Genomic DNA, 24,866 nt, shown 5'->3' with positions numbered 1-24,866 from the left:
TTGGGCGCATTACTTACCACCTAGGATTAAATCCCTAAGATACTCGGCATTGAGCATCTAGTCATGCGGGACCTATATAGTTCGATAAGCCAGGTGGGAAGCACTCGGAGCCGACTTTCTCCTGGGCAAGTAAGGGAACAGTTATAGAAAAGTGAACGGTGCTAACAGCGAGCAGTTTACACTGTGCTGCGTGTAAGTCGCCCATGGCACCAAACTGGAAAGCCTGGGCCAAACCTTGTCATCGTCTCTCGCCAGCGTCTTTCTCAATTCCATCGATTGTTCTCCGCCATGGACGATCTCGACCAGTTCGTGCAATCGGATCTTCTCTACACCCAGGAGAGAATGAGTCGCTACCGCCCAGGTGGCTTTCATCCCGGCAAGCTTGGCGACATATTCAAATCCGGCCGTTACAAAGTGTACCATAAGCTGGGCTACGGCGGCTTCTCGACTGTCTGGCTCGCAATCGACCAATCGTATGTACCTGCTGCTGGCAAGCTGTAGTTGTACTTATACCTTGTACGCAAGAAACAGTTCGGGGGGTGTACTGACGTTGCGTGGCTCCCTCACAGACTCAAACGATGGGTTTCCCTAAAAATTGTGACAGCCACGAGCACCGAGTCCTCTCGAGAGTTGACCGTTCTTAGGAAGTTGAAGGACGCTGGTGTAGGACACGTCGTCCAGCTACTCGACTCCTTCGTTCATCAGGGACCTGACGGGACACATGCATATCTCGTCTTCGAACTCCTCGGGCCTACGGTTGACCACGTGGTCAGTGACTACCGGGACGATGAAGAGCCGGACGAAGAAGGCCACCTCAAACCCGCGACTATCCTGAAAATCACGGGGCAGCTCTTACGAGCCCTTGCAGCTATGCACAGAGCGGGCTATGCGCACGGGGGTTCGTTTTCTTCTTGCAGCATTCCTACGCTAAAAGAATAATCGTGCGGACAGTGATTCAGGCATATATCAGTGGAGCAAACTTAGTTTTCACTGCTCACAAGCTCCGAAAGTTGTCGGCCAAAGAGATGTTTGAGGTCATTGGTGCCCCAGTCACTGAGCAACTTGTTCGCTGCGACCGGAAGCCGCACCACCGTTCCATGCCTCAGCAACTGGTTCAAAAGGCTGGCTGGGACATGTGGATTGATGAGGACAAGGAGGATGTCCGTCTCATTGATTTCGGCGAGGCATTCGCTCACGGCGCCGAACACCACCAGCTTGCCGAACCGCCTGGATTGGAGGTGCCCGAAAGAATATTTACCGGGAGGTTTGACTACAGGGTCGACCTCTGGCGAGCGGGATGCTTGGCAAGACACCCCTTTCATACAGGAGCCATGGACCAAGATGCGAAGGCTGTGTGTCCAATAAAACCGCACAGATATACACCCTAGTGTTCGGTGCTAGGCCCTTCCAGTCTCTTGGGGATGTAGACGTTGTGGTAGCGCAGATGATACATTTTGTGGAGGACTTGCCAGTGGCCTGGCGACGTCAGTGGGAAGCACGGAGACATAACGCTGGAAAGGACTTACTACGTAAGATCATGGTTCCCCCTTCCATCCACAATGCATAGATTGGGCTCGCTCAACATAAAACTGCTACAGGTCAGTGGCAAGGGCCGTCGAAGCTAGAGGCAAAATTCAGGACGCGAGTCAAGGACACGAGCTTGCGACGCCTTCTGCCCATTATTCAGGGGCTGATGCGGTTCCAGCCAGAGACGCGCATCTCGGCGGAGCAGGCGCTGGGAATGCTACAGTAAATGGCGAAGGTCAACATTCATGGGATGCATATAGTAAGAATCAGTGTAGGTACGCACGTATCGGGACTGAATCTCATTTTCCATGCGAATAAGAAGCTGGCTTCCGTACACTACCGGCGGCCTTGGCGTGTTCCAGCGCTAACCTCATTGGTGAGTGACATCATTTTGGAGACAAATCGAACAACGCCGCCGCTTTTGTTGCCCATTCAACCAGTTACCACACCGAAACTTTCCAGCGGTCAAGCCTGATGATTGACCACACCCTTCGTGCCCGCCCGCCATGTCCGACAGCGCGCCGTTATTACGAGGCTCCATCGAAGCCCAGGCCCAGGTAGTGGCCGAGCATCTTCCCTCCGGGTACACGGCCGAGCTGCATCCGCCGACGCCCGGCGCCGGAGATGGCTCCGCTTCTTCGGCGTCGGGCTCGGGATCGGAGCAGGAGCCTCGGCCGCCCAAGGACTCGTTGAAGCTGCAGGGGGGCGACATGCACCGGGACCTCTTCAAGCTGGACGCGGCAGCCCGCGCGCAGATGCACCGGCGCGCAGCAACGTTCCACTCGCCAAGGGAATTCCGCCAGGACGACGACGTCGCCCCCGCCATGTCGGTCGGCGACCAGCTTGCCCCGGGCGGGTTCCGCCGCGCATTCCTTCGCCAGCGGCACGGCGACGATTTTCTGGCCCGCCGCCTGCCCATCACCAGGAATTTCGTCGAGTTCCTCGACCTGTACGGGAGCTTCGCTGGCGAGGACCTTGTGGACACGGATGAGGAGGCCATTACCGAAGAAGAAGAGGGGGGAGCAGACGAGGAAGCTGCCGAACAGAGGCCCCTGCTCCGACACCACCACCGGATCAGCTCTGCCCGGGCCGCGCCCTCGGCCAGAGCCGGCACGCTCAAAACCTTCTTCACGCTGATGAAAGCCTTCATCGGCACGGGCATCATGTTCCTGCCCAAAGCCTTCAGCAACGGCGGAATCCTCTTCTCCACCGTCACCATGCTGGCCGTGTCGGCCATCACCATGGTCGCCTTCCACCTGCTGCTGCAGTGCAAGCTGCACTACAGCGGTGGCTACGGCGAAATCGGACACGCAGTCGCCGGGCCGAGGATGCGCAACCTCATCCTCTTCTCCATCGCGCTTTCGCAGCTGGGCTTCGTCTGCGCGGGCATCGTCTTCGTGGCCGAGAACCTGGCCACCTTCTTCGACGCCGTCACCGCCGGCCCGAGCCCCTTCACGACCGCCGGCCTGATCGCCATACAGCTGATCTTCCTCGTCCCGCTCTCCTGGATCCGCAACATCTCCAAGCTGGGCCCCGTGGCCCTGCTCGCGGACGCGTGCATCCTCGTCGGCGTGGCCTACATCTACTGGTTCACGTCGACGTCGCTCTCGTCGCGCGGCGTCGACCCAACCGTCGTGGCCTTCAACCCGTCCATGTACACACTCACCATCGGCGCCGCCATCTTCACCTTCGAGGGCATCGGCCTGGTCCTGCCGATCCAGTCGTCCATGGCGCAGCCGCACCACTTCGAACCTTTACTCGGGCTCGTGATGCTCATCATCACCGTCGTCTTCACCTCGGTCGGCGCGCTGTGCTACGCCACCTTCGGCGAGCGCACCCAGATCGAGATCATCAACAACTTCCCGCAGACCAGCCCGCTCGTCAACGCGGTGCAGCTGCTGTACGCCGTCGCCATCCTGGTCGGCACCCCCGTGCAGCTGTTCCCCGCCCTGCGCATCGTCGAGGGCCGCATCTTTGGCCACCGCCGCTCCGGCAAGCGCAGCCTGCGCATCAAGTGGGTCAAGAACGCCTTCCGCTTCGCCGTCGTTGTCTTCTGCGGCCTGGTGTCGGCTGCGGGCGCCGGGAATTTGGACCGCTTTGTCGCGCTGATCGGCAGTGTCGCGTGCGTGCCGCTGGTGTATATCTATCCTGCGTATTTGCATTATAGAGGGGTGGCGAGCAAGGGCTCGGTTAGAGCGGGCGATCTGGTGATGATGGTTCTTGGAGTTGTTGGCATGGTTTACACCACCGCTGTTACGGTCAAGCAGAGCTTTTTGTGAATTTTTTTTTTTTTTTTTGGGCCTTGATGCATTTACGCGGATCAGACGATTGGGCTTATTAGGGGGTTGGACTTTGGAGTTACTGGGTTTTACTAGAGGTTGGGTAAAAACTACCTACTACATTAGGGAAGAGAGAAAGGGGCATAGCACTGGTTAGAATGAGACTGTTCAGTTATCGGGATGCTGCAACGTTCGTTCTCGCTTTCTTCACGGCCCGTTCTATGGTTAGCCCATCCCGACGAGATGTCCGTGACATGACCGGAGTTGCTTTCAGAGCAACCTCTGGACCCTTATCACAGTAGACCGGTTCCCTTGCGTGATTAAGTGGAGACAGGTACTCCGCATCACGATTAGTAGTAGTCAAACAGAAGCCTCTCCTCCCAATCCTGCGCCCGGCTCTCACAATCCTCGGCTGAACCGTTCTCAGTGAAGTCTAGACACCTACCGAATACCGATCAAGGAAATCGACTCACCTGCACCCGCATCATCAAGCCAGCAGGTCTAGACTCTAGACTCCAAGACTCTAGACTACACTTTCGACACCATCAGCACCCGCCTTTTCGAAAGCACCGCCATCAGAAAACAACAACGAGACTATAAAAAGAAATGTAACAATGTCCACCTGGCGCCAAATGCGCCCCTCCGACCTCCCCTCGGTAATGCGCATAGCAAACGAGATCCACCACGCGCTCCCCGAGAGCGAAACCGTCTTCCGCGAGCGCCTGCGCCTCTTCCCCACCGGCTGCTTCGTGCTGTGTAGCGACAGCAGGAGGGGGGAGATAGGAGGCTACGTGATGTCCTTCCCCATCCGCCGGGGCAAGCCGCCGGCTTTGAATAGCCAGCTGGGCGAGATCCCGCCGGACGCGGATCAGTATTATTTGCATGACTTGGCGATCTTGCCTGCTTTTCGGGGGAGGGGAGCTGCGAGGGACGCGGTTGGGAGGGTGTTGGATGTTGCGAGGGGGTTGGGGTACGATACTGTGTGTCTTATTTCGGTGTATGGGACGGTGTTGTTTTGGAAGAGGTTTGGCTTTGAGGCCCCTGATCCGGGCCAAGTGGATGAGGTGATGCGGGAGAAACTGCGCGGTTATGGGGAGGAGGCGACATACCTTGTGCGCCGAGAGACGTAGGTGGTTGGGATCGTTGGTGGTTCATGATACAGGTTTCGGAAGTGTTGTGGGATTCTGGATGGCTTAGCTAAGGATGACATCGCGGTCTCCCGAGTCTGGTGAAGCGAGGTCTGTTCCGCTGCCGTACCTTGTAATGTAAAACGATGGTTAAGGTAATTCTGCTCACTCTTCCGTGATATAATCAAAAAAAAAAAAAAAGAGGAAGAAGAAAGGAGAAGGAGAAAGCAGAACGAGAAAAAGACGAAAAAGAATGTGGTATCACCGATACCATGATCTAGCCACGGTTATACCAAGCCATTACGTTGCTCTATTACAGTCTGTATCTCGGGCCGGTTGTATGCACTTGCCACAGTAGAACCAACCCCAGACTCTCACGCTGATTGAAGGGCGGTTTCCTATGGGGACCGTGGACCAAAGACAGCAGCTCAGCTATGGTAGTCTGCACTACAGATCAATGGTCTTGACAAGTCGGGACGTGCAGACGAGCCAAGACAACCGCTCGCAAGTTTGGAGCTTCGCAGCAACAAGACGGAAGAAGTGACAACGTGGTCCCCTTAATGAACCTTGACGTCCTTCTTCTTCCTTCCTTCGATTCATTTCGGCATCCGAGTCTGATCTAACCTTGCCGAGACGAGCGAATAGCACTGTACAATGTTGCACAGCCAAGGTACCTATTCTTGGCTATACACCGCTAAACGATCCCGTGCGCATGTCCATCGTCGCGAACGAGGCAAACGGCCCTGCAGTCCCTTGTTCCATAGCCACCATCATCTGTCTCATCAGCGTCCCATCCTGGCCTCCCGGACCACGGCCGTAGACGGCCTCGGCAAACATGCGCAGCTGCATTGGGAAGCGCGGGTCGCCGTAGTGCTCGATGATGTCGCCCTTCTCCACCGCACAGCGCAGGTCCTGGAAGTGCCCGGACGAAGCCATGCCGAACGCCTCGCACTCCCGCCGCTTCTCGTCACTCCACCATGGCGGAAGGAGATCCTCCCTCTGCCTGGCGAGGTGAAGGAAGCGCCGGAAGCCTGCCAATCCGCTGGAGGCCCCTCCATAGAGGCTGTCGTCGTCGACGTCACCGTCAAACGTGTAGTCGTCCTCCACGCGCAGGCGGTAGGCGTCTATGAGGAGGCGGTAGACGTCCTCCTCGGGGCGGTCGTGCAGCCAAGTGCCTTCGTTGAGGCGGGTGAAGGGTATTGCGATGGGCTGCTCGACCCCTTTGGGCGGCGAGAGGGCCGTGTCAGCCGTCGGCAACGGAACACTGCCCTTGCCGCATGTCTTCTTGTGGGCCTTCCAGTCGGCCTTCTGGCAGTCGCGAGAGCAGTAGGGTGTGACCGAGCACTTGGCGCATTTTTTCAGAGTCACCTCAGGGGGCGACTTCAGGCAAACGGTACAAGATCTGGACATCTTGAGAAGTCTGGGATAATTAATCTATAGAATACTTTCACCGCACCATACTCTCCGTACGACTACATGTTCAGGAGAAAGGCGGTTTGCCTAGTCTTTTCCTTGCTCTAGTCACTCGTGAGACCACGGCACTCCACAGAGTCCACTTGGTCTCGGAGAAAAGGGGTTAGGTTTCATCGCGCGGAAATAGCTGCAGGTAACTTACGAGTTCTCTGACAGATCGGGCTTAGATGTAATGAACACGTTACATATTTAGTAGTGGTCGTATATTTTGCAGTACACATGTACGTAATATGCAGACGTCCGTGGTCATCACTATGTAAGGTAACTACTAGTAGTAGTTCAACTATAGTACGTACCTACGTGTGTGAACTTAGGACTAAAACAAGCCCACAAATCTCCCGCTAACAAAGCCAGCCAGTGTTGAATTGTATGTTTGATTGTGTATATCATATCCTGTACTCCTGTGTGTAGGTATTGTATTGTATGTACATCCAACACAACTTAGAATAGAACTTTTCCGTCCGCAGCCCTCAAACTCTAGGCACCCCATACCTCCTGACCTCAGCTAGACATACCCTCAAACTCCCGAGCGCCCTCCACGCCGGCGAACCAAGCAACCCGGTCCTTGGTAAACTGCTCTACCCGCGGGCGGAGCTTGGTCTCGTGCAGAGCAAAATCGTCGACAGTGCCGAGGCGGAGGATGCTGCGGCCCGGGAAGGCCGCGCCGACGCGGTACATGAGCGTGCCGCACGTGGCGCAGAAGTAGTTGGTCATGAGGTGGCCCGAGGCGATGGTCTGCGACTGGGCGAAGATCCTGAGGTTCTCGCGCCCGCGCACGTGTCTTAGATGGGTGTCGGCCACGGTGAAGTTGGAGGCGAACATGGACGCCGTAATCTTCCGGCAGTCGGTGCAGTTGCACACGAAGGTGTTGACGAGGCCTGGGCCTTGGGTTGGCTGGTAATAAAATAGTAATAGACGGGGTCAGTAAGGGCTTTTTATCTTAGACGACCACTCCGAACTTACAAAGGCTAGTTGCACGGCGCCGCAGAAACATGTGGCGGTGGCTTCGTCTTCGGTGGACCAGCCATCGCTCGCGCAGCCGGCGAGCGGGATGTATGATTTTGATATGTCGGCAGTGGCAGCCATGATGTGCGTAGGGTACTCTCGAATCTATGATAAAAAAAAGCCAGAAACACGGTCGTAGATTGTTGGTAGGATGGGGCCCAGGGGAACAGTCAGTACCACTACCATTTATGGTGAGAAGCACGTTGGAACGCCTGTGAGGAAGTATGAATATGACTACTTGCTTTTATACAAACATATTTGGTGAAACTGAAAGACCGCTGACATTCCAGACTCGAATGTTCTGTACGTAGCTGTGGTCGGAATTTCTGGGTCGGAGAACTCCGAGTCTACCAATCCGACCCCGGAGGACTCCGGGATGAAGCCCCTTACTAATAAAGCCAATGGGAGTGTTCCGCTGCACTGTCCTCACTGTGTTGTGGTAGGGCGACTCTTTTCAAGCGATTGGGTGGTGTAAATCAGCGAAGGTGGTCAGCATTCCTGACTCCCGCATAAGATGGTTGATTCGTTCTTGTACCTACCTCATGATCCATCCATCGGCATACAAGGTAAAACTGGCCGCAGATGAGCGATTAGGTAAGCAAGAGCATACCATGACTTCATTAGGCGCATATAGACAAGCTCACACTCCCGTTCGCCGTTAGGTGGGACTCCACACATCTAGGGAAGCAAGAACCCAGAATCCTCTACCTGCTCGTTTATTCTGTTCGTGCCCAGTAGTAAGCAGTACATCCATTACCAGTCGCTCTCCTTCGGCTCCTCCCTGCCGTTTGCATAGAGGTTCTCGTACCGGGGCGCGTCAGGGGTCGCAGGAGATCGATATAGGCCGTCGTGACCATGTCGGCTCTCTCTGGGCGTCGCTTGTCGATAGTATAGCGAAGGCAACCTATCTTATATGTTACAGTCCGCTGGCAGAATGCACTAGGGCTTGTGTAGTCTGAAACTGAAGACTCATTGACAATGCATGTACCATTGGGCGTCCAACGCTGGACTGATCCTGCGCGCTACCAGATCCAGGAGTCAACAGTCAGCTTCCCAATAGCCTGCTCCGCCTCGAGCTCCCTGGCATACTTATCACCGCCTAGACGTAGCAGCATCCCTCTCCACTCATGAAGCAGCGAAGCCCACCGTAGCGGCGTCGTAAACTCCCAGTATTCGGGATACCAGCCCGCCGTCTCCCAGTCAATCAACCCGGACACATGCCCCTCATGCACCAGGATCTTGTGCATGTAAAAGTCGCCGTGCGAAAACACAATCGTGTGCTTGAGTTCCTCCATCTTCCGCCCTTGCAGCGAGTGTCCGGTCAAACTCCTCCTTCGTCTTGAACGAGTGTGACGACGCGATGCTCAGGCGATACTTCGTGAATTCCTCTTCCGAGTCGCACGGCCCGACCTTGTGGTTCGGCACGCGCACGCTACGGATAGCGCCCCCTGAGATGCTACAGATCCTGTTTCGGCCCCACGGGATTCGGCCAAGAGCGCATAATCTCCAGGATCACGCCGAGCTCACGCTCGACTGTCTCCTTCTCCTCCTCCTCGAGAAAATCCTGCACGTCGCCCAGCTCCAGTCCGGGCAAACGGGTCATCAGGATGGACACGGGCGCCTAGGGCTTCTCCGGGTGTACGCCGCAGCTAATGACCTTGGGTGCCGGAATTCCCGCTGCGCGGACCGCGCGTGTGGCGTTGACCTCGTCCAGTGACGTCCCATCCGACCACTTAAGGAGCAAGCCGAATGGCAGCGCTGACATGGCGTGGTTGTGCGGGAACCCGAACCACGCACAGTAGTAGCGGGAGAAGTCTTGGAGGAAAGCGTGACATCGACCGATGATGCGGAGCCATAATAATAAGCCCGGTGCAAGAGGAGGAGGGCACGGGGTGATCCGGCTAGCGAGGGGACGGTCACCGAGGCGTTGGAGCGGCCAGGTGAAATCCGGACGGAGAATTTCGGGGGCGATGCGCTGAAGCCAGGGGGTTTTCGTGTAGGAAAATGGCTTCAAAACGCGACCAAAAGTGAGTTGAAAGGGAAGAAAACGAAGGCCATCCCTGGCTGCTAACCGGCTGTGTTGATGTCTGAGGACCTCCATCAAGAGTTGCAGGCGAAGCGGGGGAAGGGGATGAACAATCCATATGGGCCACCATGGAAGAAAATATCAGCGTAGACGTTTCCTCCGAGATGTGGAAATGGTGGAACTCTCGGTGCCTTATGAGCAGATTTTGGTGACTGGCACCCGGCAGTAGATAAAAGAAGGGTAGGATTGAAGTGATAAAGGATAGATGAAATTCAGAAAGTCGGTGACACAACAACGCTTGTGTGTTGTTGGCTGCACAAGGACTGAGGGCCAGGTTATTAGTATTACGTTACCGATACCTACCTAAATACGCCGCCCGCACAGGACAGGGTCCCGTCCCTCCACATCGATGATACGTGTACTGGTCCTCGGCGTTATAATGTTAGTATAGATAGGTAACTAAGGTAGGTAAGCAAAAGGACTCGTGTGGGCGCCATAAGCAGCCTGTTTCGAGCCAGATCTCACAATGTACCTACCCAAACCTTTACCCAACCGCACACTTGGTACGATTTCTGCATGGCGGGCCACATCTCAGGGAAGTCCACCGCACAATGTGAGGTCACACCACTCGCCAGGACCTCGGACACTCCGGGCTGGATATACTCTTTCCGCCCTGCTTATATACCTTCCGTTAATGACGATGATGTTTAGGTCGTGTGTGGTTTCAGTGCTCGGTCCCCTTCAAAACCACCGCCTCGGCGCCAATGTCCATCCTCTCTCTGCATCCTCCTCACACAACGCCGGCGTCGCAACCCTACTCTCCTCTCCAGTAATAGTCAACAACCTCCTCCTTCCCCCCATCCACTCCTAGTTTCTCAACCTCCAACCATTTTCCCCTCCCCAGTCCCGATATACACGGCATAGATTGTGAAAATTGGGCAGTTGAGCTGGAACTTCCATGGTGTTCCGCTGTGTATGGTAGGAGGAAAGAGAGAAAGAGCACGGACTATGCGCATGGTTCAAGGAGGGGATGAGAAGTCTGAGAAGTAGCACCGGAGCCCTTGCTAAGCAGGTTTTTAAACTATTGGGACCGATCTCGGTCGCCCTTACTGCCAGATTCGGAGACGAATTTTTGTACCCGTTCGATTGCACAACCGCAACCCACCTTCATCCTTTATTTCCCCTCCTCGTAGACATTGTTGCAGACCTCGCCAAACACCTCGATAGCATGGGCGTAGTACTCCTGGACGGTCTTGATCCGGGCGGCTAGATCCCTCCCCAAGGGCAGGAGCCGCTCAGCTTCGCGACCGGCGCCGACGCCCTCTCCGACGACCACCTCGTAGACGGCCTTGACCGCCTTATTCTTGTCACCATCACCCCGGAACCCGCCACTGGCCAGGAGCTGCATCATCTGGTCGGCCACCGACCCCCGGTAGTCGTCCGGCAGCGGGTTCCTGCTGAGCTTGACCGCGTTGCCCATGTTGGTGTTGAACGTGCCGAGCTGGACCGTCAGCACGCGGACGTTAAAGGGCGCCGCCTCCTTGGCCAGGACCCGCGACAGGCCGTCGAGCGCCGCCTTGGCCGCGGCATAGGCGCCCATGCTGTCGCGGCCCTCGAGCGCCGAGCCGCTGCTCATGTTGACCACGACGCCGAATCTGCGCTGGCGCATGTGCGGCAGCACGGCGCGGATCAGACGGTAGGGTCCGAAGTAGACGGTTTCCGTCTGCGCGCGGATCTCTTCCTCGGCGAGGGACTCGGCTGGGGCGTAGATGGAGTAGCCCGCGTTGTTGACGAGTACGTCGATCTGCTGGCCGCCTTTCTCGAGATCCTCGATAATCTGGGCGGAGTTGTTGTCGTCCACATCCAAGGCCAGCCACTTTCCGCCTGACTTTTCAACCTCGGCGACAAGGTCGGGTGTGCGGGCCGGGTTACGGGAGGTCGCGATCAGGTTGTGCCCGTTGGCTTGCACGAGTCGCGCAAGGGAAAGACCCAAGCCCGATGAACAACCCGTAATGAGCCATGTGAGAGGGCGCTTTGGGGTGGTAAACGTCACGGTCATGGTGGAAAGGTGGAGGGATATATACGGTATGGTATAGGTGAAGCGGGGCGAAAAGGTGTGAACGAGATGGACTGGCTGGGGGATGGTCGACAAAGGCCAAGAGAGCCTCATCATAAGGAGGTAGAGTGGCAGATGTTATACTCGGTCATGTCCGACTGGTGCCACAGCTCCGCGGATTATTCGGGGGTCTGCCAGTCACACCAGACATATTCCTGTCTTGTCAAGGTTTAACGCCGCGGACTTGTCCGCTATATCCGTGCCTCCCTCTCTCTTGCGAACTCGAACCTACTTGTATTCTCTTATACGCTCCGTTCTGTCATGGCCAACCACATGACAACCATAGTCGTACCTAGCGGCCGTATCGGCCAGGAGATGACCGAGCAGCTCGTCCTCCAGGGCATCCAAGCCATCGCCGTTGGGCGGCAACAAGATCATGTGTGATTGCCTCGTCGTTGAAGCCGGCTCCAAACAAGGCTCCGGAAGTGGCCCCGGCGAAACATCACAAACCCGCTTCCTGAACGCAAAGGACTTCAACCCTGACGCCCGGTGGAACAAGGGTTGTTGAAAACTTGTAAAGCGGAAGATACGGTAGGAGGCCGTCGTCCGGCGGTCAGCGTCATGTTATCGTGATCTTGACCAAGCCAGCCAGGTGAGGATCTGAGAAATCAACTTGAGAACGTGGCAGATTCAGCCATTCATCGCAAGCGAAGTAACCGACTCGCACGAACATTTGCCTTCCGGTTTGATCCGGAGCCCTCGATAGTATAAGCCCCTCCGCTATTTCAGGAGAGACCCAGCGAGCGATAAAGAGCAAGAGAAGTTCAGATCCCCGCTGCTCTTGTAGACGGCGCCACTTTTCAACCTCTGTTAACCGGTCGGCTGGTTGCAGATCCTCATCCCAGACGATCCAGATGTGACGACCGGTCATGACAGAGCTCGTGGTAGGTTCACCTGGTGGCCCCGACCATGTTACCGTCACCTTATACATATCCCGTTCCCCGTCAAGCTCAATATACCTGGCCCACATGGCGACTGCCCTGGTTCGTAGTTCGGGTGATGTAAAACCGTGTAGATCCGTTGGACCATCCGCCACGACTGAGACCTCTAAGATCTCCGCAAGGCGAATATTATCAGAGCCCCTTTCGTGATACGCCCGGCTCATCTTAATACATCCGTCGACACTGGCCCAGGACCAAGAGGGTGCGTATTAGTTCCGCGTCTTGCTCGCCCCATTGTCCCCGGCGAAATCGTTGCGATGCCAGCACAACTGGACTACTAGATCCTTTTTCCACAGCCCGGCCAGGTAGGTATCGCCTGTATGCTTTCGCAGCGACTCTGCCAGTGACGCTATGGCGATCATCTTATCTGAGGGTCGAGTGAGGGTGCACCGGGAATAGTGTTCGACAAGCGAGCACCACGCCTTGCGGCAGTCTTGTTCACTCTCAAAAAGCAGCCTCGGCTTCGGGTTTGACGGGGGCAGTAGTGACGCACTACCGCCGCGCTCTTCCCACATACCCTCTGGTAGACCGTTCGGAAATTGCTCCGAGGCAACGTGCTCTGCGCACTCCCAGTATACCTGAGATTTGGTGAAGACAAGCTGCCTCGATGCTAGACAGCGTTCCTGGACCACCCAGCCTCGACGGTTGAGGGGCGCATCCGTGACTTCATCTTGCCACGTCCAATTAACGTTGATGTGGTACCTTTTATGGCCGCTGGACTCAACCGTGGTTCCCACGACCATGAAAGGGTCTCTCTTTTTAAAGCAGCCCTACGTGCCATCCGATGCCCACGCAGCTGCAATGTTGCAACGAGCATTGCCGTATATCGATGCCATACGGGGTGATTGTTCGAGCCAGTCCGTCTCGTCGTTTTGTTTGATGCAGAGGGAGTCAATTCAGATGTGCGGAATCCCGAGCGCAAGGGATATCACAAGAGCGTCCCGGTACGTCTTGGGTAGAATTTCCACCGAGCATTCCTTTGAAAATGCGGAGAGCGTGGAAGCGGTTAGTTGGCTGGCTGATGAGAGCCCCAGCAGTGACTCAACGTGACGTAGTCAATGGCTTCGGAGCCGTTGGGGAAGACCAGATGCCACTTCAGTTGGTTGAGGTCTCCGCCGGGCGGTAGTATCTTGACGAGCCTCTTCGGCACGAAGGCAGGCGTCTCTTAGTTCCAGCGAACGGCAGACGTGGTGTGAATTCAAGCAGGTTCGAAGCCAGTGGTTCCATAACTGAGGTACGGAAGCTGTAGAGTTGCCAAGTGCCTCGACGCTTATGTTTCCAACTCGAACTTGGTCTTCCCCTTCTTGAACGGATCGTAGAGAGAAGATTAGTCCCCAGGGGTATCTTGAGTCACGCCCAAACCCATACATATCAACCATGCCATTCTGGTAGGTCCGATCTTCGAACCATGCATCGGAACGGATCCTAGAGGGAAATGGCTCGCCCACTCCAATATGACCGACCTCACTGGCGAATTCGCTGTATGTCTCAGGGATGACGCACTCGATGCCGCGCTCGTGCATCGATGAGTAGATACATGCCCAGATGCGTCGACAGATAAAACATTCCAGTAAAATGGAACCGTGAAAATCGCACAGACTTTGCTGCAGGTTCAACCCATGGGTGAAGGATTGGTACGCGGGCTGCTCGAGCAAGACGTCCCAGAGGGCCGCCCAGCGGTCTATGGAGTCGAGAGCCTCTCGAAACTCGGTTCCGCAGTTGGCGCAAAGCATTATGATCTGAATGCCTTTGAGATGGGTGGAAGTGTCTGGGGAGAAAGCTCAGGATGGGTGTCAAGAAAGTGAGGGGTAAAGACGTGATGAGAACTTGAAGGCTGTGCAAATCAGCCCGAGTTAGGCGGTATTCAAGTTCTGTTGGCAACTGTTCTTACTACCTGGTGGTGGAAGGAGCTACCCTATGGTGTACCAGAAACCATCCCCAGATCATCCTTTTCTTCACGTTGGTCAATCAGAGCTACTTATCAGCAGGAACCGTTCGGTTGGCCAGATGGCATCAATTCAATCTCTTACCATCTAATTGATTGACCTTCAATCTTCATACCTGCTTTTTCTCTCCCTGTCTCACACCGCATGCAACCCTCTCGGCAAACGTGCACGACAGGCTTAGGTTAGGTACTTTCTTAATCAGGTAAGATAAATGGAAAGGGGCGGGGGTTCCAGGTTTTTGCGCCAGCTTCAATAAGAAAACAGCCAATCCTATGCTGTTAGGTGTCCTGATCATGTTCTCAGTGGCTGCCGGGTCGTGTCACAGAGCCACCAAAATGCTGACATAGGCACATCGGGATCCGCTGAGAAGAGCGTTGAGAACAGCACTTCGCTTTGCTGAATATGAAGTTGAGCATAGATCATCGGCGCCACGGTATGAAGCAATAGCAGTAGTGTTCCGTACAAACTTCCATATAGCTCGGTCCATGGGACTACCAACTCCGAGCCGTGTTGCACCATTCGCTCACATGAACTGTTGTTCCTACATCGCTCAACCACCTATGTTTCACTGGCCCTCAACACATTTTATCCCATGATGCAAACTCCGTACCGTAGCTAGCCGCGCCAATAAGGCAACACTTCAAACTGTTGGTTAGCAACTGCAGGTAGGTAGGTGGTATGGATTGCACTCCGGCCATGTCATATGTCGATTGTCCAAGGCAAGTGTTAGTGTGCCGTCGCCGTGAACCGGAAGCGCAGAGCAAACCGGTCAACAATCCAGCGTTGCTGATCACATCAGATCCAGGACTCGTCTCTGCAGGCTAAATGTAACGCCAACAAATATCCCACGAACGGCAACTCTCATCCCGTTCTAGGCATCTCGGGTAGTGCGGGGGTGTACCATGCCGATACAACACAGAGGTCATGCCACGGCCCTGAAGTTGTATTCCGATCTGTGCAACGGACGATCTCTGCCACTAGAGTGCGATTTGCGGGTGCCCTTGCAGCACATGTGCCGGTGCCCCGTGGGAACATGTTCACCCGAGGAGTCGACGAGATGGATGGGGTGACGGGGTGCCGTACCGTACCTCGGCTCGCGATGGTCTATAAGTACATTATGTGGCCTGTTAAAGCCCGATATTCCCAGTCCCTACCGTGCTCCCCTTGCCCGAGCACACAGGCATGCTCCTTACATCAACCATGTCTTCGTTAAGGGGCCTAGGCCGCAGCGGCGAGCTGGCATTGATGCTGCTCTTGTTGCTCTTCAGCCCGCTGTTTGTGGACGCACACCCACGCCAAGTCACCCGCGCCGGTGAAACGGGCCGAGAGCGTATCAGTCTCAACGAAGGCTGGAAGTTCTCGCGCTTCACATCCAACCCGGACTCGCTGTCGTACAACACGCTGAAACCGTGGATCCTGCCGTCGGCGAACGACTTCATCCAGGGCACCAAGCACCCGCGGCCTTCGGGGACGCCGCCGGGCCGCGATGTGCAGTACGTGCAGGGCTCGTTCGACGACAGCGGCTGGGAGACAGTCGACCTGCCGCACGACTGGGCCATCCAGGGGCCCTTCAACGCGCCGGGCATCAGCGGCGGCATGGGCCGACTGCCGTCGAACGGGGTGGGGTGGTACCGCCGCAAGGTGGCCGTGGCGGCCGAGGACGTGGGCAAGTCGGTCTTCCTCGACATCGACGGCGCCATGTCGTATTCGGCCGTGTGGCTCAACGGCAACCTGGTGGGCGGCTGGCCGTACGGCTACAACTCGTTCCGGCTCGACCTGACGCCGTACCTGCGGGTGGGCGACGACAATCTGCTGGCCGTCCGGCTCGACAACGCCGTGGACAACTCGCGCTGGTACCCCGGTGCCGGCATCTACCGCAACGTGTGGCTCGTCAAGACAAACCCGACGCACGTGGGCCAGTACGGCACGTACATCACGACGTCGGGCGTGTCAGACAAGTCGGCCACGGTCAACCTGATCGTCGAGGTCGAGAACAAGGGCAACTCCAGCAGCAGCCAGGGGGTGCAGGTGGCCACCGAGATCCGCGTGCTGGGCGGGACCGAGGCCGTGGCGACGTTCAAGCCGGCGACCGTCAGCATTCCACCGGGCGAGAAGCGGTCTGTCAACACATCGACGACTGTCACCAACCCGCTGCTCTGGGGGCCGGCACCGCTGCAGAAGCCCAACCTCTACGTCGCCATCACAACGCTCTCATCCGGCGGCGCCGTCATCGACACGTATGAAACCCGCTTCGGCATCCGCGCCGTTACGTACGACCCCAACAGGGGCATCCTCGTCAACGGCCAGCGCGTGCGCCTCCAGGGGACATGTAACCACCACGACCTGGGCTCGCTCGGCGCCGCCTTCAACACGCGCGCCGCCACCCGGCAGCTGGAAATGCTCCAAGAAATGGGGTCCAACGCCCTGCGCACCTCGCACAACCCCCCGGCCCCGGAACTGCTCGACCTGGCCGACACGCTGGGCTTCCTCGTGCTCGACGAGATCTTCGACACGTGGAACAGCCACAAGACGCGCAACGACTTCCAGACCATCTTCGCGGACTGGCACGAGCCCGACCTCCGCGCCTTCGTCCGCCGCGACCGCAACCACCCGTCCATCATCGCCTGGTCGGTCGGCAACGAGATCGCCGAGCAATCCTCCTCGGCGGGCGCCAACACGGGCCGCGAGCTGCGCGACATCGCCCGCTCCGAAGACCCGACCCGCCCCGTGACGGCCGCCCTCAACGCAGCCGGCCCGTCGGCCCAGCTCCCGGGCGTCCTGGGCATGATCGGCCTCAACTACCAGGGCGAAGGGCAGGGCACGTCGACGGCGGGCTCCTTCGCCGCCTTCCACGCCGCCCACCCGGACAAGGTCATCTACTCGTCCGAGTCGGCATCGGCCCTATCCACGCGGGGCACCTACATCTTCCCCGTCACGGCCGGCAACTCGGCCACGGTCGGCGACGCCGCAGGTGGTAACTCCACGTCGCACCAGGTCTCGGCCTACGAGCTGTACGCCACGAGCTGGGGCTCGTCCCCCGATAAGGTCTTTGCCGCGCACGACAGGACCGGGCAGCCCTCTTTCGTCGCGGGCGAGTTTGTCTGGACCGGGTGGGACTACCTGGGCGAGCCGACGCCGTACGACTCGTACGCGCGCAGCTCCTATTTTGGGATTATCGACCTGGCCGGGTTTAGGAAGGACCGCTTCTACCTGTACCAGGCGCGCTGGAACCCGGACGTGCGCATGGCGCACCTCCTCCCGCACTGGACCTGGACCGATGACCAGAACAGGGTGGGGCTGGTCACGCCCGTGCATGTGTTCTCGTCGGCGGACGAGGCCGAGCTTTTTGTGAATGGGGTGAGTGCGGGGCGGGTGAAGAGGGGGCAGTATGAGTACCGCTTTCGGTGGGATGAGGTCGTTTATCAGCCGGGGAATATTAGTGTTGTGACGTACAAGGGCGGGAAGGAATGGGCGCGGGCGGAGAGGAGGACGGTGGGCGCCGCGAAGGGGCTGAGTGCCAGCGCGGATCGGACCGAGATCAAGGGGGATGGCTATGATTTGAGTTTTGTCACGGTCGCGGTGGTGGATGGAAACGGCGATACCGTGCCGCGGGCCGACAATGCGATTACCTTCTCCGTGGACGGGCCCGGCACGATTGTGTCGACCGACAATGGCGACCCGGCCGATTTCACTCCGTTCCCGTCGCGGACGAGGAAGGCGTTTAGCGGTCTTGCTCTGGCCGTGGTCCGCGCGAAAAGGGGTGCGTCGGGCCAGATCACTGTCACGGCGTCTGCGGGCGGGCTTGGGACGGCGAAGGTGGTTCTGCAGGCTAGCTAAAGCTATCCGACTGAGTCTGACTACGAGGGCATAACAAGAAGACACGAAAAGCAGCTACAATATTTAACAAGTCCCCCTCCCCTCGCCCTGGTTATATGCCATGGTTGTCAACCACCCTCCTCTCCTCAGCCCACTTCTTCAACGCCTCAAAATCCTTGCACAGATGCACCGCCCCGGTCCCGTCCGTGTCCGGTATCGGCGCCTTGGGGTTCTGGCCCTCGAGCGCCGTGTCGCCGCAGCAGACGATCGACTGGCGCAGGTAGCGGAAGCAGTGGTCCGTGTGCCGCCGCGCGTGGTGCTGCATCTCGTGCGTGTCTCGGTCGTGCAGGTCGTGCAGGTTCAGCAGCTGGCCCCGCTTGGCCAGCTCGAGCTGGTCCGCCAGTTCGTTGTACTTCCTCATGATGCCGTGCTAGTTGTCGTTGACGATTGGTGTTAGCTGTGCCTCGGAGATGTGGCCTGATTACTGGTAGCTGAGAGACTCCGAGACTGACCAGACAGTGGAGCTGGTGGAACACGGCGATCGAATACATCTCCGTTTTCGACTGCTCGTCTATCATCGGGGGCGGCAAGATGTGCTGAGGGTCTGGTTCCACGGCTATGAAGCCGTTCCCGACTGTTGAGGGTTAGTCTTGACCCGCTCCCTCTTTCCGATAGCAGTAATAATGGAGAGTCTAAGGAAAGGTCGCGCACCAGGCATGAACGACAGCCAATCTTCGTATGTGGCATTGATCGACTCGGCCGTCTTGGGATCCGACGTGGACAGTGGATCCTCTTGAAAGACAACCGGTCGAACGGGAACTGCCAAATGTCAGCCGAAGAAGATTACCTTAGGCAAGGGAATACACTCACACTCAGGAACCAGCCCGTTGATCTCACCAACTAGGTGTAGCCTCGATGATGCCCGCCAGTACAAGATCCACCCCACCGCCGCCAGTATCGCAAGCAGCAGTGCAAGACCTGCCAGGAGAAGGTTCAAAATCCTCCTCCATCTGTGAGAAAGACCAACGCCGCTCGGCTTCCCTGGACACTGCTCGTCGGCTGCCGCGCTGGAAGGAAGCAACCTGTCACCCTCCTCCGCCTTGGATACCGCCGACAGGGAGGACGACACGTCGATGCTGTAACGCGTTATATCCGCATCCATGAGGGCCAAATCTCGGTTGTAGGATTTGTTGCCGTACAACACGACCTGCGTCAGGCTAAGTTTGATGAAGAAGAGAGCCGCATGGATAGGAGGTGCCGGGCGCGATCTGTGAGTCGCGACAAAGAGCCACTTCACGTGTGGCGGACTTCGGGGACAGGATGCAAGGGAGACAAAGCGGCATGACACGGGTCTCGCACTGTGCATTGGTAAGCAGTCAGCCCGGCAAAATTCCATGATTGCACAGTATGAAGCCGTTCGCCGGGCTGTTTTAAGTCCGAGACATGTCCCGAGCTAAGGAATGTTTGCGTCCAAGGCTGGTTAAACAGGAGGGGACGCCCCACACAAACAATACCCCGACCTTGCCTCTAGATCCCTTCCACCTATATCAAACGTCCTCTCCCTATCCAATGTCTGCCCCTCGCCGTGATTAGACCTAACCGAAACGATATGTTTCTTGCACCTTTGTATACAAGAACGTTTGCACACCTGTACGCCACATGTAACTACCTCCTTAGGCACTCGTCCCCCAGACTATGGCTTGTATGTCTCTGACTCTGAGTACGGTAGTACGTGTGGTTCGCCCTACTCTCGACAGTGAATCGATCTGGCTGATTTCTCAGCAGTCGCCGCGCGTTTTTTGTTCTCCCCTTGGGGACGACGAAGTCGACGTCGGCAGTCAAGCGTGCCGATCCGAGCATCAAGCAAGCAGCGCCTCCCACAATGGCGTAGTGCAGTTCTTCTCCAAGGCTCAAAGCAACTGCCCGGGCTGCAGCAGTGACTTGGCCAGGCGGAGGATACGGTGAGGTTGCAGTAGATGAATCCATTATATAGTATGATGACGAACGGGAGAAAACAGACGGAGTGGGATTGAGTTGAGTTTGTTGATTGTCATTTCCATTGAGTGTTAAGGTCAAGAGGAACCTGATCAGTGTCTTGCAGGCAGTCACCTCAATCGACCTCGCATGAGGCTCGTGTCTTTCCTTTATTTAGGCATCCGTTGGTTCCTTCCTGCATGAACCCGCCAACCCCCGAACTCTCCGCTGCAGCAACCCCGCAGTCTGATTCTCCCAAGGTCGGGTGCTCTTGCCAAATTCTCGGCGAGGCTCCTACTCCGTGTTGAGTGTATCCCCTCGAACCGGCGTCAACTGTCAAGTCTACAAGGCCCGAACTGAGATATGGAGATGAGACTGATCATCATGGACGGCAGTCAACGCCTCCTTTGTCTGAAATCAGGCGCACACAGGTGACTAAGTTGCCTCCCAAAGCCATACGTATCAATGGGCAAAAACGAAAACAGAACCGATATGTAGTTATAGGTAGCAAGAGAAAACAAGCCCGAGAGTCGACTCAGTCGAGACAATTTGAAATCTGCAAGATACACAACCCTAACCCTGCCCGGTGCGCTCCAATTCAGTCACATATGCCCCGCTCATCTCAGGCTGCTCTTACCTTACGGAGTAGTACTCCAACACTACTTCCTCCCATCCGCCTACCATCACAATGGTATCAACTATGGGAGCTTCCCCGACACGGCACGAGCCATGTGCCATTTTACGGGAGCGAGGCATTCCATGTCTTGTCTGGTTCGAAGATGCGATCGCTCCGTACGGCGTACCAACGGTGGTCTTCAACCTGCACGTTCTAGTTCCAGACATCGACGAAGCCGCAAGCATGTTCGCTGAAACGGCTGGACTGATGCCGGGCCGCCGACGGATATATACCACTTCTTGACGGGGCCTTTCCCGCAGCGACGCCTGAATCCCCCAGCTCCAGAGACCACCCGGGAGCCGGAGACAGATCAACCAAACAAACACCCACCGAAACCAACTACAACAGTTCTCCTCCCAGCTTCCGACTGGAACGTTCCTATCGACAGCCTACGTCCATGTTCTCCGGATAGCTTTGTGCCTCCTCTCCCTGTCCTTCTCGACGCTATGATCGACAGCCTGCTCGATTCACCTGACGACAGCAAGCTCCGGATGCACCTGGTTGTTCTCGTCGGTTATCTCTACACTTACTGTAGAACCCTGAAAACCCAAGACTTAGCAGAAAACCTGCGGCTCGATCATCGGCGATATCACTACGACGTCCTTTCGAGACCCGGCCGAGGGACAATCCCCTTCCTCAGGGAACAGCGTCAAATCAGGGCGGAAATAAGAGAGGGCAAACGGCAGCCACAGCGGAACTCGTGGTACTTGCCGCCGAGCCGTCCCTGAGAGCTGCCTCGCCAATGCTCAGCCCTGAGCCGAGAACCAGAGCAGCGCCGGAATCCCGGGGGGTCGCGGTGAGGAATTCCGGGAAAGATTCTGCCCTCTGAAGACTCGATAGTTAGTTACACTTCTATCACAATTGGCCGTCGACCACCTAGAGAGGCGCGTCTTATCTGTATCATCCAAGCTTTCACACGCGGGAGAGACGCCGCAACTGAAACCATCTCATCTCGTAGGGCTGGTCATCATCGGAGGGAAGATCATCCGCGAAGGTAGCCCAAATTACAATGGCAGGGTTGCAAGCTGTGCTCACTGCTTCTGGGCTCCGCTTAGCCCCACCCAGCGCTGGATCCAGGGTCCCGAGCTCCAGGCCGCAGTCAATTCATCACTGGACTCGTCTTTCACGGTGAACTATTCCGTACCTCTCCATTGAACTTCTGCGACACCGGACTCGACTGCCAGCGCCAGCATGAACAGAATGCAATCCGGTCAATCCAATACCTTCAAAGGATCATCATTCACAATGCAACGCGCATCCGGGGCTGTGCGGCGTCACCGCCAAAGTGCCGGGAAATTGATTTGCGGCTGACGCCCAAGGCCTGTTTTAGTGTTGCCTGATGACCCCAGTCGCGTCTTCCTTTTCGCTTGGCATGTCGAGAATCGGTAAGGTGCGCGACCGCTGGTCTGGGTTCAGGAAGGATGGGAAAGGTGGGCGATCGGATGGTGGCTGTTAAGATGCATGGTTGCCCCAGCCGCGCTTCTGCAAAGATTCTTTCCCGAGTTTTCGCTTCCCTCCCGGCGCCGCTGCAGTCACCAAGTCGCCGTCACCAGCGGCCAGGACGCCTACAGCCATGGCCGTCATGAGTCTCCGTCGGTTGGTCGCCGTCTCGGCCTGGCTCAGCGCCGTGTCCGCCGGCCTACAGCGTGAGCAGCCGCACGCACCGGGTCCCGTCCAGACACCGGTGCCCGACCTGAAGGATGCCAATCTTCTCCTGGCTCCGCGCGTGCTCACGGCGCGGCCGGCCCCAAGAGCGCTGTTGCAGAAGCGCGACACCAACACGTGCGGATATCTCGACGGGAATTCCAGTCAGTCATTGCTGTTCATCGTGTGCGACATCAGGTTCTGACACTTGCATAGGGTCGGCATATATCTGCGGCCATGATGAAGCGCAATGTTTGTTCAACACGGAAGCCTCTGCTGTGGGCTGCTGTTTGACGACAGACTGCAACATCTACACTGCCTGTCTGGACTACTCGGCGTCCGACAGGAGTTCCACCCTGGATATGGATAGGACGCGGTACTGGTATGCAACTCGCCGTGGCCCTCTTCTCTCGAATGGCGATGCTGACCACACCAGTTCCGACTCGGACAAGCCGTCCTGTGCTGTCTTGCGGTACGCCGATCCGACAAACTCCGTGTCCGGCTACACGATCCCAACATGCGACACCGTGGCGACGACGCGTCAATTCTACTTCAGGTCCTTTGACACAAGGCCAAACTCGCAGACGAGCAGGAGCAGCTTGGTATTGACGACCGAAACGTCAGCCGAGTCCACCAGCACCTCGGCCTCCTCATCGTCCTCCGATATCACTCAGGCCGCCACCACAAGCGATTCGACCAATACCTCCACTTCTACACCCGCTGCAGCGTCGTCATCCACTCCGGTTGGGCCTATCGTGGGCGGTGTAGTGGGTGGTGTCGGTAAGTCTACATCTCCACAAGAGTCTCTGCGTATCAGCGACGCTAACCCCTCTGCTCTAGCCGGCCTCGGCCTGCTCGGTCTCGGCGTCTTCTTCCTCCTCCGGCGCAAGAAGCAGGACCCGGCCTCCCCGATGGCACCCCCAGGCGGCCCAGTCTACATGCCGCCTCCAGGCCAAGGCCCGTACCCGAACCAGCCATCGCCTCCGAACATGGCCAGTATGCCCGGCACCCCAGGCGCCTTTGACCCGCGCTACAGCATGGTCAAGCCCCCGATGGCGACGACGGTCAGCTCGATGCAGGGCTCGCACATGAGCCCAGATCCGATGGGCATCTCGCCGGCCAACAGCCCATCGCCGGTCTATCATACGCAGATGCACGCCATGGCGCCTATACCGGGCCAGATGGGCATGGGCACGCCATCTCCGCCGCCGCCGCATCACTCCATGGGCGGCGGCACGCCCCCTCCACAGGGTCACTTCGCTCCGCAGAATGGGCCGTATGTCCCGTATCCGGGCCCGCAAAAGCAGGAGCCGCATTTTGGCGCGGCTGAGTTGCCCACGCAGCGCGGGGATGGGCAGGTGCATGAGCTGTCTTAGGAAGGAAAAGGGGATCTTCAAGAGAAATGGGAATTTGTAGAATGACCAGACTTTTGCTGACGTTCGCTGGTTCTCTTCAGCCCGTATATATTTTACCTAGAAGTTGAGTGGGCCGGGTTTAGACTACTGAAAGGGAGGATAAAAATTATAATGCGCTTGTGGGAGCTACCATTCTGTGCCCCCCTATACGGCATACTGTATGCGGTTACATCACCGAGGACATGAGTCTAAGGTCCTTTCCCCCGATGAGTTTGTCCGTGGTAAGAGTTGCTTCACCTATTACTTAGGGGTCCGTAGCAGCTCTTACCCCTTGCTGAGCGGGATCTCAAATGCTTGCTTCATCGTACAGTACACAAAGTCCGTATAGGTCAGTAGAGCGTCGATCTCGTATCTTCACAATCGAATGTCGGCGGTTCAATCCCGCCTGGAAGCAAAATCTTGGATTTCGCACAACTGCAATTGATGACTCAGCAAGCCCGGGCCAACGACTCACCCGAAGTTTTGCCGGCCGAGAACCCGTTCGCGTTCCCGGAGTGGGGCCGGCTCCGTATCGACTGTAAACGGCGCCGGCAACGGAGGCCGGAAGGCGTCGCCTATCCTACTTCATTCACACCCTATTGCGTCCCTCAGCTCGCACCCCGCGTGTTCGCGATGGCGGCGTATTTTCGGCGCTAGGATCCCGTCCCCCGGTACGGGGACGCGAACTAACTACGCCCGACCCTCGAACCTTGGGTGTACTAGCCTTACTAGCCTAGCTCGCCTATACTATTATAGCCTCCCTCCTCTCCCCTCCTCCTCCTACTCCCCTAAATCCCTAGAACTCCCTTCCTCCTTATCTTCTTTCCTACTTCTAATATACTTCTTAACTTACTATAATAATATAACGATAGTCGCGTTTCTTTAGAGCAGACCTAGAGAGTATTAATATACTCCTCTAGAC

The 24,866-nt window shown here is 56.9% G+C and overlaps 13 protein-coding genes across 13 annotated transcripts; 5 read left to right on the top strand and 8 right to left on the bottom strand.

Moving 5' to 3' along the window:
* Positions 1-288: 288 nt before the first annotated feature.
* B0T15DRAFT_398590 (kinase-like domain-containing protein) lies at positions 289-1,753 on the top strand (the record flags this gene model as incomplete). The annotated part of the gene is made up of 5 exons (XM_062864961.1): positions 289-473; positions 570-898; positions 952-1,354; positions 1,402-1,529; positions 1,599-1,753. The coding sequence occupies 5 exons, from the start codon at positions 289-291 to the stop codon at positions 1,751-1,753; spliced, it is 1,200 nt and encodes a 399-aa protein (XP_062720906.1).
* A 162-nt stretch (positions 1,754-1,915) lies between these two features.
* Positions 1,916-3,823, top strand: B0T15DRAFT_531403 (transmembrane amino acid transporter protein-domain-containing protein). The gene has a single exon (XM_062869248.1). The coding sequence runs from the start codon at positions 2,034-2,036 to the stop codon at positions 3,804-3,806; it is 1,773 nt and encodes a 590-aa protein (XP_062720905.1). The 5' UTR covers positions 1,916-2,033; the 3' UTR covers positions 3,807-3,823.
* Positions 3,824-3,990: 167 nt separating this feature from the next.
* On the top strand, positions 3,991-5,226 carry B0T15DRAFT_502281 (acyl-CoA N-acyltransferase). The gene has a single exon (XM_062867426.1). It carries the CDS (start codon positions 4,421-4,423, stop codon positions 4,934-4,936), a length of 516 nt encoding a protein of 171 aa, XP_062720904.1. The 5' UTR covers positions 3,991-4,420; the 3' UTR covers positions 4,937-5,226.
* A 391-nt stretch (positions 5,227-5,617) lies between these two features.
* Positions 5,618-6,428, bottom strand: B0T15DRAFT_567174 (uncharacterized protein; the record flags this gene model as incomplete). The annotated part of the gene is made up of 1 exon (XM_062870718.1): positions 5,618-6,428. The coding sequence occupies exon 1, from the start codon at positions 6,341-6,343 to the stop codon at positions 5,618-5,620; it is 726 nt and encodes a 241-aa protein (XP_062720903.1). The 5' UTR covers positions 6,344-6,428.
* Positions 6,429-6,768: 340 nt separating this feature from the next.
* B0T15DRAFT_531399 (Mss4-like protein) lies at positions 6,769-7,931 on the bottom strand. Its single transcript, XM_062869247.1, has 2 exons — positions 7,370-7,931; positions 6,769-7,300 (listed from the first exon to the last, which is right to left on the bottom strand). Exons 1-2 carry the CDS (start codon positions 7,490-7,492, stop codon positions 6,908-6,910), a joined length of 516 nt encoding a protein of 171 aa, XP_062720902.1. The 5' UTR covers positions 7,493-7,931; the 3' UTR covers positions 6,769-6,907.
* Positions 7,932-8,433: 502 nt separating this feature from the next.
* On the bottom strand, positions 8,434-10,015 carry B0T15DRAFT_484840 (uncharacterized protein; the record flags this gene model as incomplete). Its single annotated transcript, XM_062866249.1, has 4 exons — positions 8,434-8,749; positions 8,872-8,990; positions 9,054-9,386; positions 9,974-10,015. The coding sequence occupies 4 exons, from the start codon at positions 10,013-10,015 to the stop codon at positions 8,434-8,436; spliced, it is 810 nt and encodes a 269-aa protein (XP_062720901.1).
* A 596-nt stretch (positions 10,016-10,611) lies between these two features.
* B0T15DRAFT_398375 (uncharacterized protein) lies at positions 10,612-11,496 on the bottom strand (the record flags this gene model as incomplete). Its single annotated transcript, XM_062864951.1, has 1 exon — positions 10,612-11,496. One exon carries the CDS (start codon positions 11,494-11,496, stop codon positions 10,612-10,614), a length of 885 nt encoding a protein of 294 aa, XP_062720900.1.
* A 1,934-nt stretch (positions 11,497-13,430) lies between these two features.
* B0T15DRAFT_188890 (uncharacterized protein) lies at positions 13,431-14,436 on the bottom strand. Its single transcript, XM_062862420.1, has one exon. It carries the CDS (start codon positions 14,225-14,227, stop codon positions 13,550-13,552), a length of 678 nt encoding a protein of 225 aa, XP_062720899.1. The 5' UTR covers positions 14,228-14,436; the 3' UTR covers positions 13,431-13,549.
* A 51-nt stretch (positions 14,437-14,487) lies between these two features.
* On the bottom strand, positions 14,488-15,221 carry B0T15DRAFT_531395 (uncharacterized protein). The gene has a single exon (XM_062869246.1). The coding sequence runs from the start codon at positions 14,957-14,959 to the stop codon at positions 14,732-14,734; it is 228 nt and encodes a 75-aa protein (XP_062720898.1). The 5' UTR covers positions 14,960-15,221; the 3' UTR covers positions 14,488-14,731.
* A 120-nt stretch (positions 15,222-15,341) lies between these two features.
* B0T15DRAFT_188829 (glycoside hydrolase family 2 protein) lies at positions 15,342-18,533 on the top strand. Its single transcript, XM_062862418.1, has one exon. It carries the CDS (start codon positions 15,623-15,625, stop codon positions 18,275-18,277), a length of 2,655 nt encoding a protein of 884 aa, XP_062720897.1. The 5' UTR covers positions 15,342-15,622; the 3' UTR covers positions 18,278-18,533.
* On the bottom strand, positions 18,369-19,418 carry B0T15DRAFT_484837 (uncharacterized protein; the record flags this gene model as incomplete). Its single annotated transcript, XM_062866248.1, has 4 exons — positions 18,369-18,686; positions 18,769-18,890; positions 18,968-19,075; positions 19,127-19,418. 4 exons carry the CDS (start codon positions 19,416-19,418, stop codon positions 18,369-18,371), a joined length of 840 nt encoding a protein of 279 aa, XP_062720896.1.
* Positions 19,419-19,524: 106 nt separating this feature from the next.
* On the bottom strand, positions 19,525-20,427 carry B0T15DRAFT_188878 (uncharacterized protein). The gene is made up of 2 exons (XM_062862419.1): positions 19,905-20,427; positions 19,525-19,614 (listed from the first exon to the last, which is right to left on the bottom strand). Exon 1 carries the CDS (start codon positions 20,240-20,242, stop codon positions 19,922-19,924), a length of 321 nt encoding a protein of 106 aa, XP_062720895.1. The 5' UTR covers positions 20,243-20,427; the 3' UTR covers positions 19,525-19,614; positions 19,905-19,921.
* Positions 20,428-22,057: 1,630 nt separating this feature from the next.
* B0T15DRAFT_188770 (uncharacterized protein) lies at positions 22,058-24,026 on the top strand. Its single transcript, XM_062862417.1, has 4 exons — positions 22,058-22,714; positions 22,767-22,932; positions 22,987-23,330; positions 23,391-24,026. The coding sequence occupies exons 1-4, from the start codon at positions 22,480-22,482 to the stop codon at positions 23,924-23,926; spliced, it is 1,281 nt and encodes a 426-aa protein (XP_062720894.1). The 5' UTR covers positions 22,058-22,479; the 3' UTR covers positions 23,927-24,026.
* Positions 24,027-24,866: the final 840 nt, after the last annotated feature.

Source organism: Chaetomium strumarium (assembly GCF_033439665.1).
Source record: "Chaetomium strumarium strain CBS 333.67 chromosome Unknown B0T15scaffold_4, whole genome shotgun sequence".
Taxonomy (NCBI): domain Eukaryota; kingdom Fungi; phylum Ascomycota; class Sordariomycetes; order Sordariales; family Chaetomiaceae; genus Chaetomium; species Chaetomium strumarium.
This window is presented reverse-complemented; position numbering and strand designations above follow the sequence as displayed.

Bases quoted from the DNA above. Each gene is read 5' to 3' on its own strand.
- B0T15DRAFT_531403 (XM_062869248.1), top strand. From the start codon at position 2,034: ATGTCCGACAGCGCGCCGTTATTACGAGGCTCCATCGAAGCCCAGGCC.
- B0T15DRAFT_502281 (XM_062867426.1), top strand. From the start codon at position 4,421: ATGTCCACCTGGCGCCAAATGCGCCCCTCCGACCTCCCCTCGGTAATG.
- B0T15DRAFT_531399 (XM_062869247.1), bottom strand. From the start codon at position 7,492: ATGGCTGCCACTGCCGACATATCAAAATCATACATCCCGCTCGCCGGC. The intron at 7,301-7,369 runs GTAAGTTCGGAG...TTTTATTACCAG, and splicing joins GCGCCGTGCAACTAGCCTTT to CCAACCCAAGGCCCAGGCCT.
- B0T15DRAFT_188890 (XM_062862420.1), bottom strand. From the start codon at position 14,227: ATGCTTTGCGCCAACTGCGGAACCGAGTTTCGAGAGGCTCTCGACTCC.
- B0T15DRAFT_531395 (XM_062869246.1), bottom strand. From the start codon at position 14,959: ATGGTGCAACACGGCTCGGAGTTGGTAGTCCCATGGACCGAGCTATAT.
- B0T15DRAFT_188829 (XM_062862418.1), top strand. From the start codon at position 15,623: ATGCTCCTTACATCAACCATGTCTTCGTTAAGGGGCCTAGGCCGCAGC.
- B0T15DRAFT_188878 (XM_062862419.1), bottom strand. From the start codon at position 20,242: ATGGATTCATCTACTGCAACCTCACCGTATCCTCCGCCTGGCCAAGTC.
- B0T15DRAFT_188770 (XM_062862417.1), top strand. From the start codon at position 22,480: ATGGCCGTCATGAGTCTCCGTCGGTTGGTCGCCGTCTCGGCCTGGCTC. The intron at 22,933-22,986 runs GTATGCAACTCG...TGACCACACCAG, and splicing joins ATGGATAGGACGCGGTACTG to TTCCGACTCGGACAAGCCGT. The intron at 23,331-23,390 runs GTAAGTCTACAT...CCTCTGCTCTAG, and splicing joins CGGTGTAGTGGGTGGTGTCG to CCGGCCTCGGCCTGCTCGGT.